At 38.5% G+C, this 20407-nt stretch overlaps 1 protein-coding gene across 2 annotated transcripts; it reads right to left on the reverse strand.

Moving 5' to 3' along the window:
* Positions 1-332: 332 nt before the first annotated feature.
* On the reverse strand, positions 333-19029 carry LOC115422410 (sodium- and chloride-dependent creatine transporter 1). 2 transcript variants are annotated; one of them, XM_030138743.1, is made up of 14 exons: positions 18449-19029; positions 16962-17279; positions 12838-12969; positions 11358-11703; positions 11048-11180; positions 9427-9561; positions 9202-9305; positions 6047-6171; positions 5833-5945; positions 3630-3770; positions 3182-3284; positions 2991-3091; positions 2744-2914; positions 333-1362 (listed from the first exon to the last, which is right to left on the reverse strand). In XM_030138743.1, the coding sequence occupies exons 1-14, from the start codon at positions 18477-18479 to the stop codon at positions 1234-1236; spliced, it is 2082 nt and encodes a 693-aa protein (XP_029994603.1). In that variant the 5' UTR covers positions 18480-19029; the 3' UTR covers positions 333-1233. The 2 variants fall into 2 exon arrangements, with proteins under 2 accessions (XP_029994603.1, XP_029994604.1); XM_030138744.1 differs by having other exon boundaries at positions 1234-1362; positions 16962-17264.
* Positions 19030-20407: the final 1378 nt, after the last annotated feature.

Consider the following 20407-nt stretch of genomic DNA (forward strand, 5'->3'; position numbering starts at 1 on the left):
AAAACAGATATGTGTGCAATACAATAAATAATGTCATGGTGCAAAATGAATGAGATTGTTGTTTCTGCGATGAATCAAATACGAGTATTTAATAATGTCAAGTATTATGAATTATAAATATACATATTAATTAGTATATAAACACATTTCCTCTTTGTCAGGCTGTTATCGGCTTACTGTTGTGTTCATTAAGCTTTATATCATCTTCATAAAGTCAAACTGTTGAACTACAACTTTGGGACTAAACAAACATACTTTGTGTAGTAACTGTGTTATGAATAAAGTTTGAATCATGTGTCCATGTAAATAAAGAGTCATGACAGAACAACATATCCATCTTTATCTGTTCATTTATTGCTTCTTTCCTCACGTTTTCAAGTCTCTTTCCCCTCCCCATATCTCTGTCTCCTGCCTTTTGCACATTGCAATCTAAAGTTTATCTTCTTCTCTTAACGTGGAAATACTGATCACAGACCCTACAATACACTGGATATTTAAGTTAGTACATAACATACAGCTGGAAGTGGTGATACATTGTCGACTTTTGATTTTTCTTTACAAATGGAAGTTATTTTTGTACAGCTGATTAAGAGAACACTGTTGGCAGAAAACAATGGCCGAAGGCATTGTAAAATGGAAACACCACTGCCATGGTTCAACAAACACTCCTTCTTCCACACATGTACAAATAAAGAGGCACACTGAGACATACAGACATACATAGGTTCATACACACACTCAGATCATGGCATGTCAGCAGCAAATATGAGATCTTTCAATTAGAAAGTTTTATCGTAATCTTTTTGCATGACAGCTTATGAGGGATGAGGCGTCAAAATCCAGACAGAGGCAAGAAAAGGGAAGATATCGCAACTACACTGGACACTCCACAGAACGAGACAGGACAGGACAGCACAAAGGCAGGGGGCAGAAAGAGAGGGGAGAGTCAGCGAGGTAGAGTCAGAAAGCAGAGCAAGGGTAATATTGGCCTGGGATGGCTGTGGACTCTATGGGTGTGTGTGTGTTTGAGTTCTTCAATCTCATCTTTGGTCCATTTGGCCAGGGCTGTTTCATAGTTTAAAACTGTAAGGTATGTAATTAATCTGCACTTCGCTCTTACCAGGCCACTGTGGAGTGCATGCATTGTTATTTATTTTTCTTAGTGTGTCTTTTTGTGTTTGAGGCTGATGTAAAAGGGCGACTTTGGCTCTGTGTTTTGTAGGGCTTGGCTCATTAGATGACACTCTCAAAGAGCAGCGTGTTCTTCGTTCCTGCAGGGGGCAGCAGTTTGGCCTCACTCTCTGGGGCAAGGTACTCTAGGTGATGTCTGCCCCATACTGGGGTAGTTAGGTGCTGCCATCGCTACATAGAGAAAAAAAAAACAACATAAGAAAGATGAGCTGGTTATTGAACAGATACTTCAGCCTTTTCTACTGAGCCTTTTTCTGTACCTCCAATATCAAGTAAAGTGGTCACTTTTTTATAAAACCACAAAATTTTGAAAACTTGCAGCACTAAGGATGCTAAAAAATGTAAGAAATCTTCAAACAAACACCTTGTGGTACCTTTCTTCTATACTTAAACTATGTATTTTGCATCATATCTCTTGATTCACTGCAAATTATTTGGTTCTTACCAAGATAAAAAAACAAAACAAAACAAAACTTAGATTTAGAAGAGTTAGATCATGTATCTTGTTTTAACAGTTAATTTCTTATTCTCAGTGTTCATACATCTGCAGACATGCATATTTCTAGATTTAACTATCTTAATTCAAGAAATCATGTTCAGTGAAATTATCGTGCTGCATGTTTCGAGTACCTTTTTCCCCTTTTTCTTCAGATTTAGTATTTTTATCTTGCTTATAAACACCCCTTTTTTGCAGTCCAAACATTATGACACAGACTTTGTGATGTTTTGATAGTCAAGGATAACACCATAAACAAAACCATAAACTGTTCAGCTGATTTCAGTAATGCTGTTAGATGAAAGTCAGAAACTAGATTTGACTTTATAATATCATGTCTGTTGCATGCTTTGTAATTTTAAAAACTAATTTAAAAGAATCTTCTTCCACAACTTAAAAAAACAGAATAAAGCACAAGCATAAAGATTTACTTCAAATTAATGAACTTCACAAATATGTATTTTTCAGGTTCTGCTGTTGAGCCTAGACCTAACAGCCTATGCAGCTATATATATACGATTGCCAAGAAAGTTGGAATAAATTTGATTTATTCTTGATAGATAAAGTGTAATGGACTCAGTATGTAATCATTACACCAGGTCAAAGGTGATTACTGATGTGTATAAATAGGAGTAAAAAGAGGAATGTGTATTAAATGAAATTATTAGAACTTTATGGGCAACAGTGTAGTATGTTTGTAGTCCTTAACAGGGGTAAACACTGCCTATTCTGAGTTTTTTTGTTTTTGTAAATACAATATCAAATTTGCTGGAAAATAAACTGGCCACTACAAAATGTTTGGTCCATTGTTTGATACAAATGTTTGAAATGTTTGATACAAAATGATCCATGTCCATGCAGAAATACAACATATATACCCCTAAGTAGATCATATTCATCTATGGTCTAGACTATTAATAATTAATGATGAATCTAGCAACCAAAACTGAATAGAAGAGCGGGAGCAGATCTAATGAGATTCATTCCTTTGCAGTTATACACAGAAACAGAAATGCATGACAAAATACACGCACACATGTAACCAGGTGTACTGACCTCCCGCAAAGATCCTTTGCAGCGCAGTAGTTTGTAGAGAACAGTTACAGGGATACAGAGCATGGAGGACAATGCCAGTGCCCAGCCAAGTGCTTCACCCCACAAGGGGTATGTGTATACAGTATTGTAGGTCAGGGGCTTGTAGTTCACCACGTGGAACAGGAACACTCCCTAGAAACACATGAAAACCTCAGCTATTTCCACATGAAGGGTGTACCATATATAGTACATATGGAGTAACACGTACCACACAGACAAAAGGTGTGATATAGGACCAACACCACTTCATGTATGGTAGAGGCTGGTAGCCAATCATACGAGCCACGTCGTCCATGAAACGGTCTGCACCTGACACAGATGACATAAGGGGTTTTATGACAAAGCATTGATCAGTGACGTCTCTATTGTTTGTGTAGCACTTGTGAAGTGTTGTCTCACCATAGACCCATGCAATCACCACACACTCCCAGAAGGCCTGCCACAGCAGAGTGATACCACTGGCAGAGTAGTAGTCAAACAGCTGGAAGACATACATCCCTCCCTAACAAAAAGAGAGGAAACACTCTTCACCATGGCCATCCTGTTAATACTTTATGTGTGACCTACTTCTAGCCTTGTCTCCACATTATTCCTTTGCCCCACTTCATTCCTGGCTATGGTTTCCTGAGTGCATGATCGATGTGTTAGGTACACAATAAATACTTGCAAATATAGATAACGCTAAATTAAATATTAACTGGATCTTCTTGCATAAAATTCAAGAATTAAACAGCTCATGTAAGACCCCAGTTATAACAATAAATGCTCCAAACAATGTTTAATTATCTGTCCTCTGTCTACAATTGACCCATCTAATAAGAATACTTTCAATAACTCTTCAGTGTACCTCTGTCACCATAGACATGTCAATAAGGAAACAGATGATGCAGCAGATGGCTGCTACCACCTCTCGCCGCAGGGATCCCAGGACAGATTTAGGGGGTAGCATGTCCATGATTCCTGTTATTAAACCTTCAACCCCTACAAACTGAAAAAAGACAAGACAGAGCAAGAAAGACAGATGACAGCGTTACATTTACAACCAAAATTTACAGCCAGTTATACCTCTGCCAACTGGTGAGATTGCAGTTTCCAGTCTAGACAGGGTCAAATTCCTTATATGTGTTCACATGATTGGCCAATAAAGCAACTTAAAATGTGGATGTTGCTAAAAGGTTGATTCTTCATACACTTCTTCAGCCTGCCAGCAGAAAAGACAATCTATATATGTGGGCATCCTGACCAAATGGGAATTATGGTAAAAATATTACATTCCGTTTCTGAGATATAGCATTGAATAATGACCAGCAATAATAATGTTATGTCGAAGATGATCTTAGACCTTTTAGATATGAAATGTTTAATACTTGATCATTGCATCCTATTGAACATTGGTATGAAATTTTGACAAATTGGCAAATGAAATCCTCAGTCATAGTCCAAAACCAACATGACATGTGAAAAACTATCTCTGACCTTTATCCACCAAAATCTAATCTATTCATCCTTGAGTCCAAGTACGTGTTTGTGCCAGTTCCCTCAAGGTGTTATTGAGATAACATGTATGTATGACAGGACAAACAAAACCTACAGTGGAATTTTTTGCTAGTGTGGAGGAATATATATACTTAAAATATACACTGAGATTCTAAAAAATATTACATTACATGAGTAAGAAATCAGAAAATATATATTATGATAAGTTAAAAATGTCTGTTTGATTCTTTATTTTAGATGTGAGTGGTAGCCCAACCCCACTTCTTCTGGATAATCCTCCCTCCATCCAATCAACTCATGTCAGACGCACTGGTCTGACAGACTTACATGACATCTGACTGTGATTTTGCAGGTGAATCTGTCAGTTCAGACTTAACCCCCCCTCCTCATTCTGCCAATACCACAATGGTCATGTGTATCTTGCATATTTCTAACTACTGAATGGAAAACAGAGAGGGTAGAACAGCAGTACTGTTTTTTTTTTTTTTTTTTTTTTTTTACATCATTTACTCGAAAGGGCCAATGTGTCTATGGCAGGAAAAACTGAGAAAGCTGGAGACGAAATGGGAGAGAGAATAGAAAGTGAGAGTAAATGAATGGATTGAAGCAAAGACAGATGCTCTCTGTGTGAATCAGACAGAAGCTCATTGACAAATCCCTGGGCTGTAAAACAATGGATGTAGGCACTGGCTCAAACAGACACACAACAAACAGGCAGCTAAGAAATGCAGTGTTAAAATTGGACACAATATGTCTAGACTGTGTTGCACTATTGTGAAAGGTAGAGGAGAAAATAAGACAATATGGTGGATAGTGCCCCTGTATTCATTGTAAGTGAAATGTTAAAATGTTAGAGTCAAAATGATGTAAAAATATACCACTAAATGTTAAAGGACTGATATTCTGCCTTTTTAAAATGGAATTATGCATTTTAAAACATTTCCCTGTGGTCTACATAAACTGTAAATTTTAAGCTTGGGTCTGAATTCTTCATTAATTCAACTCCACAGGTCCATCTTCAACCCTATTTCTGAGTAATGACAGCAGAAAGGTCGTTTTGAGCTCTGGCCCTTTAAATGCAAATGAGCCACTTCACGCCCCACCCCCTCCAGGTTGTTGGTTGTGCTGCTCTGTCCCATTCAACCAACAACTGAACATTTTAGGTAACCAGCTCAAAGTTTGGACATATTCTCAGTATGGACTACAACCACTGCTGCTGACTAACAATTATGTTGTACTCGAAGAAATGTTCGTCAGAAGTCTTGACCTTATATGAGCAAATGTTGTTATGTAACTAGTTTTAGACGTAACAAATTAAGCAGGAATTGAAATGGGTTGTAGAAATCCAGTCAATTTTTGCAAAAGTGAATATAAAGATAGCTTTGCAGCACCTGGAGGGTTCATTTTCAAACTTTTGGAACTATTAGGGTCCAAATACACAAATAAATGTACCAAAGACTAATAAAAGTGGGTGTCGCCAAATATGACCCCTTTAAATGTGTACAGTCTCTACACAGTTGATACACAAACGCATATGTGTGCGTATGTATTACCTGGCTGTCCAGACCCAGTATGAGCAGCATAAAGAAGAAAAGTGCTGCCCAGAGTGGCGCCAGAGGCATCAGAGTCACAGCCTTGGGATAGGCTATAAAGGCCAGACCTGGACCTGCACATTAAGAGACAGACAAAGAGTAAGGGGCAGATAGATAGCTCTTCCTGCCTATAACTGTGTTGTTTCCATGAGTTTCAGGGGAATTGTATTCTTACCACTCTCAGCTACCTTACTGATGTCCACTCCTTGCTCTGCAGCCATGAAACCCAGCACAGAAAACACCACAAAGCCTGCAAAAAAGCTGGTTCCACTATTAATGAGGGCCAGCACGAACGCATCCCTAGCAAGAAATAAAGACGAAGAAAAGGCAAAAGGGAAGAAACAGAGACATTGTGAGAAAAAAATATGCTTCATCATTTCCTGCAACATGAGATGTGGAAATATTGGGAGACAAATATTTCCAACAGCAGAGATGAGTTGAGATGCTAAAGAGGGAATCAATAACAATTTCTCTAAGAGCTGTTGCTGTCTGTGTTCTGAGCAGGTAGACAGCTGAGAGCACAAAGGCCAGAGCAAAGTGTCGCTCAAGGTCTGAGTCTGAAAATAAACTACTGACGATCTGCATTAATGTGTCCAAGTAGAACCTGACTGATGTAACAACAGCAGTGAACACTGACAACTGGAATTTCTAGTATTTCCAGGGCATCTTCTGCTCCATTTTACACTGGATTTTTTTTTTTTTACTCCACGTCAATCAAATCATCAAGAAGATTACTTTTCAGATAAATATGTGTAAAATCTGTGAGTTTCTAGTTTTACATACAGTACATTAGACTTTTCAACAATACGACACTGAAATTAGCTCGACCATAACATCATGAAAATACTAATAAATTAGGTGATTTTTCATAACGAGTACTTATGCTTTTGATACACTTATCTGAAAGTACTTTTCTTGTAATGAACGCTTATTAATTGTGGTATTGCGTTCCCGGCAGCTAAATCCAATAACTTCTGAACCACTAATCCTATCTATACATGTAAATAATTCAGGTAAAATGCAGTTTTGCATCTTTTCACTGACATCAGACATGTCTTACTTGGACGTTCAGAGGCTCCGTAGTGAATGTGGAAACACTGTCATCTTTTGCAGCATTGATTCACCAGTAAAACCCATGTAGTCTGACAAATGAGTGGATGTAGACAGTTGTTTTTACATTCAGTTAATTATATCTTTTGATGACGTCCCTTTGGCTTCAGTTTTCCCTGTTCTTATAGAATAACTTTGAATATGGTCAGTAAGTTACATATTGGAAAAAAACCTGTTATTCACAGATATCCTGCTTTGGAAGTCACCACAAAATAATTTTAATTCTTTAAGGGTTAACTTAATTAAATAACCTGAAAACCCTCCACTCATGACTCCACTCATCACTTTACATTATTAATTCTCTACAGTATATATATCTATCAATATATTCATTGTGGATTTTTTTTTTACATCCTATAAAAGAAATACAAAAACAGTCAGGCTCTACTTGCAACTATCCAGCCAACAACAACATTGTTATCTGTCTACACAACCAGTAATGACCTTTGTTATTCCAACACGTTGTTCTGGCAAGACTCCTCAGTAGTATAAAGAATGTATAAACAACAGTAACTCCATGATAGCTTTTAAAACACAGCTGCATCCTCGACTCAGTCAACTATCAATAGACTCTATCAATATGAAGCAGTACTCAGAGGAATGTCTGAAGATGTAGATAATCAAAACATGGGAGAGTGAGTGTTTGGGTTATTATGGCAGCCCATATCCAGACCACAATGATTACATAAGACTAAAAGTCCACACAAACATAAGTGGCACAATACTCACTGTCCACCAGAAAAGGAAAGAAGATGAAAGACAACATATAAATGACATATCTTGATATGTGGTGATATGTTTTTGCCCAATTCTACTACTTTTTCTACCTGAATGGAGCTTTAGCTGCATTTGTTAACCTTTAAAACAAATTAAATATTGCATTTGGGTACAAGTTGACAGTTATTGTTGAAGTTTTAATGCTATAAACTTGCTGGTGAGGAACATTGATATTTTATGGCATAGCTTGACATATTAGAAGATAACCTTACTTGTTTCATGCCAAGAGTAAGATAAGAAGTTTCATAAAACTCTTCAATATAAAGCTTCTGCCAGCACCAAATTGATTTAGCTTCATGTTTGGTGTCCAAACATGAAAGTGGTATCATGATAGAATTTAATAATTAACTTCATCAAGTCATCAAGCACCGTGAATGTATCAAATGTCACCATAGTCTATTTGAAGGTTTATTTGTCTGCTCTAGTGTTGCTCAAAGGTGAATAAACTTATTCCACACATACATTAAACACAAAAAAACCCCTGAGTCCTAAACATCAGTCTATTCCTGGGCTACTCTAAGTGTGTGTGAGAACCAGGGCTGAGCAAGCATACCTCCGAATTTCAACTCATCTTTCAACTTCCAATTAAGGTCAAGGCACTGAAAATATCTGGATATTCCAGAGGCTTCCTCTACTACTGGCATTCCAGAAATGCATGCACTAACAATGACCCCGATTTACTTTTGTGGCGCCGATCACCAGATTGGATAACTTAATATATGTGTTTACATCTGTTGAGGGTAAACATAGCAAAGCACATGTTATCATTCATAGGCCAGTTGAATCTATAAAGACATTATTTATGCTTGCACTTTACTTCACTACGTGGCCTTAGTTTACCTTCTATAATACAAAACCTCTCCCTTAATGCAAAATATAACTTATTACATATTCAGAGGTGAAGGTCAGAGCTTCCAGGTACTTCCATTTTGATCAGGGAGGGAAAAGACTTTAGATCTGTAACCTGAGCAGTGTGCTAGGAACTGTTAAAGCCTTCGATCGGAATTCCTGGCACAGTCAGAGGTTACCATAATGTTTTCTGATGGCCACACATATGTATGATGTAAAATTATGGCATTAAAATTACATTTAGCTTCTGAACAAAACAAATCAAATCTTACACTGAAATATGTCTTTGCACTTACTCATACCTGAGCTATTTTTAGAGGTTAGAGCTCTGTCTACCTTCACAGCCATCAGAAATTCTACTACTTCAATCGCTGTGAGTGAGTTCATAAAGTAGTTTTCCCTGGAAATAATGTGTTTGAGTGTCTGTAGTGATGAATGTTTAATCACAGAAATGTTTCATTCTATTTTTTCATAGTACTTGAGTCGACAGTCACACACAGGACTATTCAGAGAGTCTGGCTGATGATATTTGTGTTGATGCTGGCCTCATTCCATTGACAGAGGGGTCTGACTTCATGTTGTTTTCAAACTCACTGGTAACAGTTGTTATGGAAGCGGTTGTAGCTGCCCAGTGCAGTCAGAGCACCCAGTCCGATGGCGTAAGAGAAGAAAATCTGAGTGCCAGCGTCGATCCACACCTACCACAGAGAAAAACATCTGGGTCACGTTTCACTATATATGACTTGTGTTTTTCTGATGCTGATCAACAACTTGCCCAATTTTTCATGAACACAGTGAAAACTGTTGAAAACATTTTACCTGTGCTTCTCCGAGTTTTGACCAGTCTGGTTTTAGGTAATACACAATCCCATCTAAAGCTCCAGGCAGAGTGACACCATGGGCCAAAAGAACCACCAGAACCAGGTAAGGGAACAGGGCTGTGAAGTACACTACCTACAAAAAGATCAAAAACAAAGGAGTCAGGAACACATCAGGTTCTTGAGCAGCATACTTGGGAATGGGAAGAATTTAAAACTCCCCAGTAAAACTTACAGGTCCAGTGTGTAAGATTTTGCTGGATCAGAAGAATATCCATATTTATGTTTTTATTGATGTAGATTTACCTGAAAATGTGTTACCTCTGAATGACAAAATTATATTATATCTACATGAGAGTCAATGTGGACAGGTAGCAGCTTTCATGTTCATGTTTTAGTGGCCATCAAAGTGGAGGGTGAGGCAAGGGGCATGCAGCTTGTCGCAATATGCACCCTTACCACTAGATGGCACTGCATCTTACACACTGAACCTTTAAGCACATTTACACCCTTATATAATACAAACAAAGTGCATAAACTTTGTGGCTAGCTGGTAGTTTAGTGGTTATCAATGTTCTCTATCAGCTATGGTCAAAGGTTTCAATGTCACTGCACCAAAGTATGGTTTGGTTTTACAGTATCATTTTGATTAAGCAATTACCTGCTTGTAAATACTCAAGTGATTAGAAGAGGCCCATTTGGTCCTTCCTGTAGAAGATGTGTAATGGGCCCTGTCATGTTACTTTGAAGAAAAGGTAGCCTGTAAATGGAAAGCCAGACAATTTGTAAACCTCCTGCAATAGCAGGGGTTTTTGGCAGACCTTTTCAGACAATAGTCCTTAAAACTTGTGCTGACAAAGATGCCCCAACTACCCACTAGAAACATAAATTCCCAGCTATTAGAAGCAGTAATAAAAGGAAAGGAGGAAGAAAACACATACAGTATTTGCCTCAGTCATACACAAAGTGAACATGAGGATAAAGCCTCTTTCCTGCTCTCAAACATCTACATGGTGGAAAGTTTCTAATCGGCTTAAAGCTGGCTGGCTAGCTCAATCTCCTTCATTATTTTCCTCTTTCTCTAAGAGCTTTGGCCACTGTGGAGACAAAAGTATGCAAACACAGACATCACCACATGCAATGAAATAAGTAGTCTTCATTTTAGCCAATGTATCAAAGAACATACAGTATAATTAAAATTAGGTGGAATGGACTCAATGTCACTTTGAAGAATTTCTATGTACACTTAATCATACCCGGGATTTAGGAATCAGTAGAGCGTTATAACCTGACTGAAGCACTAAGCTATAATACACGTGAGAGAAAAGCAAAAATTAAAAAATAATACACGCAAATTAGTGCACATTCACAGGATACACGTGTGAGCTTATGTCTGAGTTCATATGTGAGTCTAGACATTGATCCTGCCACCATACAATAGCTGATTCAGGGGTCGCGGGGAAAAACACTTCAAAGTATAGACCTTTGCATAAATCCATGTGGGTATTACTTTGCACTCTGTGAACCCTATTTACATTAAACATATACACATGAGGGCATTTCATAAACCCATACAGTAATATGTTTACAGTCATAAACTGTGCAGTCAGAAAAGACTTTACCTTGCCAGTAGATTTAACTCCCTTCCACATGCAGAAGTAAACAATGATCCAAGTGGCTATAAGACACAGCACCATCTCATAGCTGATTTCACCAGGCTCATGAAGCCCGCCAGACAGACGGAGAACTTTACGTCTAGTAGAGGGAACACAAAGGAAAGAAAAATATGATTGAAGATAATAATCAATGCTAATATCTTCATAAATGTTAACTCTACATTGCTAATTGAGTTGTATGTGCATGTTAAAAACCTATAAATAAAGACTACCCTTACAAAACACGCATACGTATCTACAAACTGTGGATACATACTCCCAAAACTCGATGACTGGGGAGCGCATGCCTTCGGCCTCCATGCAGGTGCCATTGAGGAGGAGATGGGCCGAAGACAGGTTCAACTGTGGAGTGGAGGAGAGGAGGTTGGAGGGGGTCACAGGAGCAGCAGCAGGTGACGTCATAGCCGCCTGAACAGCACTGCGGTTATGGCAGGTGCGGCGAAAGTCCTGTGTACAGTTGGGGGTGTTCCAGGGGTGTCCACAGGTGGCCCAGGGCAGTGGGTTGGTGAAGGAGTGGAAAAGAAAGTAGAGGCCCCACACCAAAATCATGATGTAGTATGTGTTACAGAAGAACACAATCACCATGGAGGCCAACCCCAACCCTGAGAGATGGAAAAGGAAGGCAGTATAGTAAGTCACATGTTTAGAGAGAAATACTAAGGTATAAGCAATATGGACAAAAAAAAGCATGTCTTGATATATTTTGCCAACATGAATGACAACGGATATAAAACTAGGCTATATATCACATACCACAATATCATTTTTGATTATTTAGACATTTTTTATGGAGATTAGTGGCAATGATTGTTGTGATATAATTCTATATCATGACAGTTATCCGTATTGTAATGTAAATTTTTTTGTCATAAGGTCCACTGTGTTTGCACTGTTAAATAAACCACAAAATATTTCAGTTTTGTGGTTTCACTACTACTCTACTACAGAAATACTTATATGTGTGCTGCAAAAAAGTCCCAATCATTGTTTTGAAAATTCTATCTATATTTTTTGGCAAATTTCAGCTTTTTTTTGTACTATTCTGACCATAAACTTATAAGTTGTAACTTTACTTATTTATATATGCATACTTTTTTTATACTTTAAGTCTATTTTGTTTGTATTAATACTTTTATCTGCCATGACAGGGATCGCTGTTAAAATTTCATTGTATAATCATGTGCAATGACAATAAAGAATCTATCTATCTATCTATCTATCTATCTATCTATCTATCTATCTATCTATCTATCTATCTATCTATCTATCTATACTCATCCTTCAAACTTTATATAAATGGAGCAATTTCATTATGGATTGCTATGACAGCTTTTTTTGTATCATGTTTTTCAACAATGCCACCAAGCCCTGATCTTGTTATTTTTCCAAAGTAGGTTATATTTTCAGGAGATAAATGCCATACAAGACATAACAAAACACTGGCTTTACAGCAGCAGCAGAATACATGACATACATTAAAGCAGGTAAAAATGGAGTAACTGAACATGCCAAATGCCACCCTACACCAAAGAATCCCTATAAACTTATATTAACCCTGATACTCAGGCGTAAGATGAAAAAAACAACAACAACACAGAGAGAAAAACTGAAATACAGTAGCATGTCTCATCATATTGGCTTAAAAAAGGTATCTGTGATAAACTTGTTTACTGTATCCTGTGTAGAGGCAATTTGCACAAGTATCTGCATACCAGTTAACACATTCATCCACATACCTTTGAAGAGGGGAGCGATGTTCCAGGCAGAGACCCCTCCCTGCTTCATGAACTGTCCCAGGGCAATTTCAAGGAAGAAGACTGGGATGCCCCCGATGAACACTATCAGTAAGTATGGGATGAGGAACACCCCTGCAAAATACAACACAGATCATCAGTGAAAATGCTGGACTGTCTCACCCTGGAAAATGATATATGTTGATCGGATAAACACTGAAAAACTATGTTAAATTAAAGAACCCGCAAGGTCTGGAGACATGTTGGGAAATGAGAAAATCATTTGAGTGTTTCATGATTCTATTGATGGAATAACAGTAGCAATAATGTCATAAGATGACAACATCACATTGCTGAATTCCTGGTACCAACCCTCACTGAAAGGCTTGTGCATCAGTAGTGACTGTGAAGTTCACAAGGTTAATGTGTGTTTACTTTCATTAAAAAACATCATTACAGGCAAAAGTGTATTTCACACTTCTGAAAATTAATGATATTTATGCATAGATTCATCATATTGCACATATTTGGACATTTACTACAATTACAGAGGAAGTAATTAAGTAAGATTAAATTTGAACTAGAATTAGAATAAGGAATATGCCTTTTTTCCACACCCTTCAGATAATATGTTTTGATACAATGAATGTGCCACGTGTACCCACAGAGGTCTGAAAAGTAATTCCTAACATATATACAGTACTGTGAAAAAAAGCCATACACACATACTTATTTCTCATTCTCTCTTCTTCAAATACAAGAAAACATCAAACACAAATGCATAGCCTTAAAGACAGACAAAAAATGAACTAAATGGGCTGTAAAGTTTAAAATCACTATTTAGTGTGACCCCTGACTCCATGACAACAAACAACACAAACAATTAGAAACATCTGACTTGTGTTGAATGAAACCTGGTATAAAACATCAGAAAATGCATGCAATAAATCTGAACAAAATTTGTCTGAACAAGTTAAAGACATGTTAAGTGCAAAGGGAGGTCACACTAAATACTACCTCTTACCTCTATAGAAGCTGTTTTTATCCCTAAACTTTTGTTTTTAATGCTGTACATACTTCACATATACCCTGACTGTATCTTAACACAGGGACTGGGAAATGCATGTGTGGTCATTATAATTTTACTAAACCAACAAACCGACTGTTAGCTGAGGACTTTTGCACAGTACTGTACATGTAGAAAATTAACAGATAGAATGAGATGAGTACAGTAATAAGCACAGACATTTAGGAAGTCATATTAAAATTATGGGTAAACTAATAATTGATAAATCATTACAACAATGTATGATCTATGATAATAATATGCGGGGTAGAAAATGTTTAGGAAAAGTACTTTTTTAAGGGCACGTGTTGCACAGCTTTTACTTATCAGACAACATAACCAGAAACTGATACAGTCAAGGCCACATATAACACACTCAAAGTCTGTGTGGAAAATAACTCCATTGTCTCCCATTCCACAAGTATTGTCACATATTGGCCACTATTGTCCCAGAACTTGCGTGGAGAAGAAGGAGGCAGAGACAAAGGACTATCAGATGGAGACAGCAAACGACAACTGACTCCTGTAGGAGTTATTAGGCCTGATGGAGACATCAAGGACTTGTTTCATTTTGATTAGCAGCAGTCAGCCTGGGGGGAATTGGTTTATGCTCAGCGTTTCTGTCAAATAATCTTCTTTGGATTTTGGTGCTGTGGCAGAAGCTTGTTTTATGAAATACACAAAAGAAAACAGGTATTAAAAAGATGGCATGGGACATTTAACTCTAAATCCAACTGCAGCGATTTGGATTGAATAATAATATAACAGGGTGATGCCACCACAGTGCGCAGATGGGAGGGAGTCACATGATCAGCTATGACGCAGAGCAGGGAGAAGCTGAAAGAAAGGGAGGGAAAGATAGATAGATCACAGAAGAGGCAGGCAGAAAAAACTGGGACAAAGCAGTCGCAGTCGTAAAGGAGGTTCAATAAATATATAAATGACACACTAAAGCATTGGTCTAGTTGGCTCTGCAACACTTCCTCTGATTGACAATTGTGCCTCATTTAGTCCATCATCCTTTATGTCATTCTCTGAGAGAAGAGGGGCTGTAGCCATATAAGGAAACATTCGTGAGAGTGAGTCTAAGAAAGAAAGGGGTGGGAGAGAGAAATAGAGACAGGGTGAGAGAGAGAGAGAGAGAGAGCAAAAGAGAGAGATGCAATGAGAGGCGTGAATGGAATGACGGGAGAAAATGCTTATGCTGTCATACCCCAACATATTGGCCAAATCATCTAGGAACTGCATCCTTAATAGGCTTAAGTAAATCCTCTCTAATCATAACTGGACCAGACACACCGGACCTAGCCACTCACTTACAAATAAATAAATAAATAAATAAATAAATAAGATTTACACAACATTAAATCCACGCTTTTACAGTGCATTCATTTTTAACTGTCTCAAATGGAGCATGCTCTAGTTTTAGGTGACGAACAGGTCTTACATAGAGACAATAAGTACCCTGTTCTTATCTTTTATTGTTACTGTGATACAAGGTGCTTTCTAGGTTGGTCAAGGACGAAAAAAATGACGTACTACAGCGGATGTGGCTCTGACACTGAGCGTCGGAAAGGACAGGCACAGTCACAAGACCTTTATTGTGTGACATATCCATATGCCTCCTTATCAGGAGGAGAGCGGCAGAGAGCACCTTTGTATGCTACATGAGTGCTGGGCAGGAGAACAGGGGGTGGACTGTGTGAGGCAGTCCATTGTTATACGATACCACAAGGTGGGTATCAGAGCCATGGGTCATAAGACGCACACACACGCGGCGGAGGGAGGGGTGGACGAAGACACACACTCTCATTCAGTTTCATTTAAACAAAACGCCTCGTAAAAAAATAGAACTGTGGGTAGGTCAGAGATAAGAGACGTGGAGGCCAAAGGCTACAGTCAGGGGGGGTTACTACAGGGCAAGTTGGCATTGATGAAAAAAGAGCGGATACTCATAAATGAATAAGACAAGTGAAAGTGGAGTAATCTCACATGTCTGTAACAGCAACAGGAACACTGCAGGGAAACTTGTGTCTGTCAAGCATCGGGCTGGGGTAACACAAAGTTGAACCACGTGGGTGGGCATGGCTTTTAAGCTACGTGCTTCCAGCCACGCAGGCCCCGCTTTGTTTCCCTATTATGCCTCTTACAGTATTATGCCCTGCAATTCTTCTTTCACTGTTCTCCTACCCTTTCAATTAATCAAGCTGTCAACATTTCTGTGCCAGCTAAAAGGCTTGTGAATGGGTCCTAGAGCCTTTTTCAAGCTTTCAAAGTTTTAAAAAAGTCAATATTCTGCTCAAGTATGTGATTCTAACACACAATTAACTAAGTTAGATGCAAAGACTGGCTCCTGCAAGTGAAACTGAGAAACAATGTTAAATTTTGTATTTTTCGTTACTAGACGAATAAGATTGGCGGATATTTCCTCCAGGTGTACCTCAGGGCTCTGCACTTGCTCCCATTTGTTGTTTGCGACTGGATGGCACAACTATCACGTGAGAATGTGGAGTAGAGTTAGTTTGTATATGGTATTTAAAGTGTGTTCATATAGACAAAACAAACGTACTCAACAGAACTCAGTGCTCATTAATCTCATTGTCAGTCCTTTACTTGGAAGACAATTATTTTGAATTGAAATGGGTTTATCAAGATTGTTCCACACATACATAAGGCAGGCTTTTCTTATCATTTCAGGGCTTAGGCGCAGTATCTAAGATATTTTGGGCATCACCTAAACCAAATGAATGTAAAATCAATGTGGATTGGATCAGGACTAACTAAATTATTTTTCCCAGATCTAATGGCTGCAGGTGGTCTATAGTGGACTGACTTTTTTAGGTGTTTATTTATCTCACTTGTTTTATGCATTATCTGTTGAAGTCAGACATTTTTAATCAGATATGTTGAGAATAAAGGTGATGTGAATTGTATTTGATTGAAAATTATTAAAAGAAAAAAAAAAAGTGTAAGGTCCCCCAGACATCCTGAGTTGCTGAGTTTCCACAAACCTACAAAGAACACTCTGGGAAAGCCATGAGTCAGAACACCCAAAGCTCACCTCCTCCATTCTTGTAGCAGAGGTAAGGGAACCTCCACACGTTGCCCAAGCCCACTGCAAAACCCACGCACGACATGATGAAGTCCATCTGTCTGGTCCAGGTTTCCCTCTCGACCACTGGTACTGCTACAGTCCCGTTCCCGTGTGAAGCCACAGCCCCATCCTGATTCTGTGGTGGTCCAGCCCCTCCTCCATCACCACACCCTGAACCTGCTCCGGGCACAGGCACCAGGGGGCGAATCGATCCACTGCCCTCTTCCTCGGACAGGGTCCCTGCCTCCAGCTGGGGGAGGCTGATGTCACCTGGACAGGAAAAGACTGGGTCAGATGAAAAGGTGTATGGCAAGAAGAAAGAAGAAGACAAGTAAAAGGATGAGTCAAAATATATGAAAGCAGGAATAACAACACCTGAATAAAGCTAATAAAATATCCACAGTCAGCAGACAAGACCATACATTATATCAGAACAACATGGTGAAACCTGAAATCTATAAATCCCACACTGAATACACATTCATAACTTCATCACGTCAGCACTTGCGACAATTGAATCATGGTGTCTTGGACCAGACCAGCTCTGAATGGAAAAGAGAGAATGTCGGTTTTCCATTCATCGCAACAAAGCTGAAGTACAACCTTGCTTTATTATTACAAACCTTAACAAAACTGTAATATATACCACGTCATGCTGCACATATCCCATTCTTCAGGCCAGCTGCCCTTCATTATTAGTATTTGGGCACAAATCGTGCTGTAGTTGTGTCATCATCAGTCTGTGAGCTCTTGTTCATTCTGTTTCTATCTCTCATGTACACAACATGGTGATTACTATACTGCAGTACAAGAAGGTACATCTCAAACTCTCCTCTGTTTTGGACGTGTCTATTCACAAACAGACTCTATATCTCAAACACAACGTGCCGCTTCTTCTGTGCCGTTCCATGGACTCAGTGTCAGCCGCTCAGTTCTGGATGCAAAGCAAAGCAGCTGAATCCAGATCAGAGCAGTTTGAGGAGGAGTGTGAACAGAGGAGAGGAAAAAAAGTGGAAGAGGTAAAAGGATGTCGGATCATACCTGTAGTTTAACATCATCTGATCATTATGAGGGGCAGACAAGCATAGCCTATGATAATCACTCTTAGGGTCAGTGTTTTCCATCTATTTTTGATGGAATTGTGTAATTTTTAAGGATGAATAATTCAGAGCATCCACCAGGGCAGACACCTGCCACTAGAGTTCAGCATATTCATCTGCAAATGACTTCTGTCCAGTTGAGTCTGCTGTGAATGTGCATAAGTACATGCATGAGTTGTGAAGGAAAATGTGGGCTGAGGCATGTTTAGTGCTGCTGAAAAAACGTGGCATTGACTGGTGTGTGTGTGGGGGGGGGTTTCAATTCATTATAACAGGTAATGGTCAAGTCATACAGTGAATAATAATAAGAATAAAAAAATAAACAATGGAGGCCATAAGCTACATCTTACTCACCTTGGCTCTTCTCTTCCACTTCAGGTGACATATTGTTGGGGGAAAAGCAGAAAAATATGTGTTTTTTGTTGCAAAATGAGATCAGGCTGCCAGGAGCGGTTGAAGTTTGATATGAATGCCTGACTACAAAGGCACCCAGCGGGCTGACGGAGGCAGACACAGGGATGGAGCCACAGTATGCAGCACCGCTCCACTTTTCTTTTCTATTTTTTTTTTCTTTCTTTCTTTTTTTTGGATTTTCTGAGTTTGTTATTTCGCCTTCTTGGAATTAAAAAATAAAAATCTCAGTTTTTTGTGATTATCACTCAGCTCAGCCAAGAGATGGAAAATTCACAAAGCGCCTCGGTCAGTAGAGCCGTGGACGGAGGAGATTCAAAAGCAGTCGACGAAGCACTTGAAGGTAAGCCTGAAGAATCTCATGGAGAACAGTTAAATGAAAATAACGCTGCGCCTTAGACTGGAGGTCTGCTGGGTTTAAAGAGCCAAGTCAGAAGTCCATGAACCTTTGAACGTGATGCCGCAGTTCGACAGACGAAGAATGCGATCGGCTCCACGGTCCGTTAGCTGTGACGGCCGCTCCCCCCGCCTCCTCCTCTTGCTCCCCGTCCTCCTCCTCCTCCTCCTCGTCCTCCTCCTCCTCGCGCCGCCGCCGCCGATCCTGATTGGCTGCCGCGGCTCTAGTGTGGTGCGCACAGCATCAGCAGCAGCAGCAGCGTTCAGTCCAAACCAGGAGTCACAAGGATGGATTTATTACACCGCACATGTCCTTGACCTGAAATCACACAAATAACTGCAGATAAATGCCCACAGGTGGCCCTTTATTTGCTTTTATTTTTAACACACCCTCAAGGGTTTTGAGGACGATCTACATGAGGTCATTTAAAGAATGATCCCCTAAATAATCACTATTTCCTGTTTTTATCTAAGTAGGGCTGTGTATCAGCAAGAATCTGGCGATACCATATAAATCATACTACTATTTTTCTAAGTAGGGCTGTGTATCGGCAAGAATATGGCGATACCATACAAATCATAATACTAGAATCACGATACGATTTATCATGGTATATCAGGATACTGTTAAAAAGGCCATTTTTTATTGTTTTGGTTTTTTTAAGATTTTTTTTTTTCAGTTTTTTCAGATTTTTTTTTTTAATTATTTTATTGTCATTTATTCATACATATTTTTAAGATTTTTATATATTTTTACGATTTTTTTCCTAGAAGAACTGAATTACACCACAAATCTGCACAAATACTAAACACATTTTCATTTGATCAAAACAGGATCTAATGCTGTATCACAAAATCTCCCTGTGTTAAAACTTAAATTAAATTTTTCTCATTGGCTTTTAATCAATGAGTGACATGTCTGGTTTTTTTATGCTGTTTTTTTTTTATCAGATTTTAATTTGTCTTTGTTTTTATGATGGTTGTATTTTGTTGTTCTTAGCCCGCTTTACACCCTGTGTTATCACTAGTTTTACTTACTTATTTACTTATTTAATCCCTTGTTTTATGTTTGGTGTATGGCACTTTAGCCAGCTGTAAAGTTCTTAAAGTGCATTATAAATAAAGTTGGTATGGTATGGTATGTTTTATGGACATTAGAGTTTAAGATCCTGCTCTAATGTTCATATTCTATTAGTTCATAACTAACATCAGAACATTATTTTTGTTCAGTCCCAACAAAGGAACTACCATCTGCCTCTCAGACAGTAAAAAGTGCTTTTAGGATGATTCAAATAACCATTATTTAATAAAACAGTGTTAAATTATAATAAATAAGATAAAAAAAACAATAAAGAAAACCAATAAAACAAACATGAACCTCCACCATATCTGCATTTGAATAAATACCTAAAAATATCGATACAGTACTTTTAATATTGATACAGTTTTTGGGAAATGAAATATCGCAACATATTGCAGAACCGATATTTTCTAACAGCCCTATTT

Source organism: Sphaeramia orbicularis, chromosome 7, assembly GCF_902148855.1.
Source record: "Sphaeramia orbicularis chromosome 7, fSphaOr1.1, whole genome shotgun sequence".
In the NCBI taxonomy this organism is placed as follows: Eukaryota; Metazoa; Chordata; class Actinopteri; order Kurtiformes; family Apogonidae; genus Sphaeramia; species Sphaeramia orbicularis.

Coding starts and splice junctions, on each gene's coding strand:
- LOC115422410 (XM_030138743.1), bottom strand. CDS start 18,479: ATGTCACCTGAAGTGGAAGAGAAGAGCCAAG. Junction 12,970..16,961: donor CTGCTACAAGAATGGAGGAG/GTGAGCTTTGGG, acceptor TGTATTTTGCAG/GGGTGTTCCTCATCCCATAC. Junction 3,285..3,629: donor ACATGTCTATGGTGACAGAG/GTACACTGAAGA, acceptor TCTTTTTGTTAG/GGAGGGATGTATGTCTTCCA.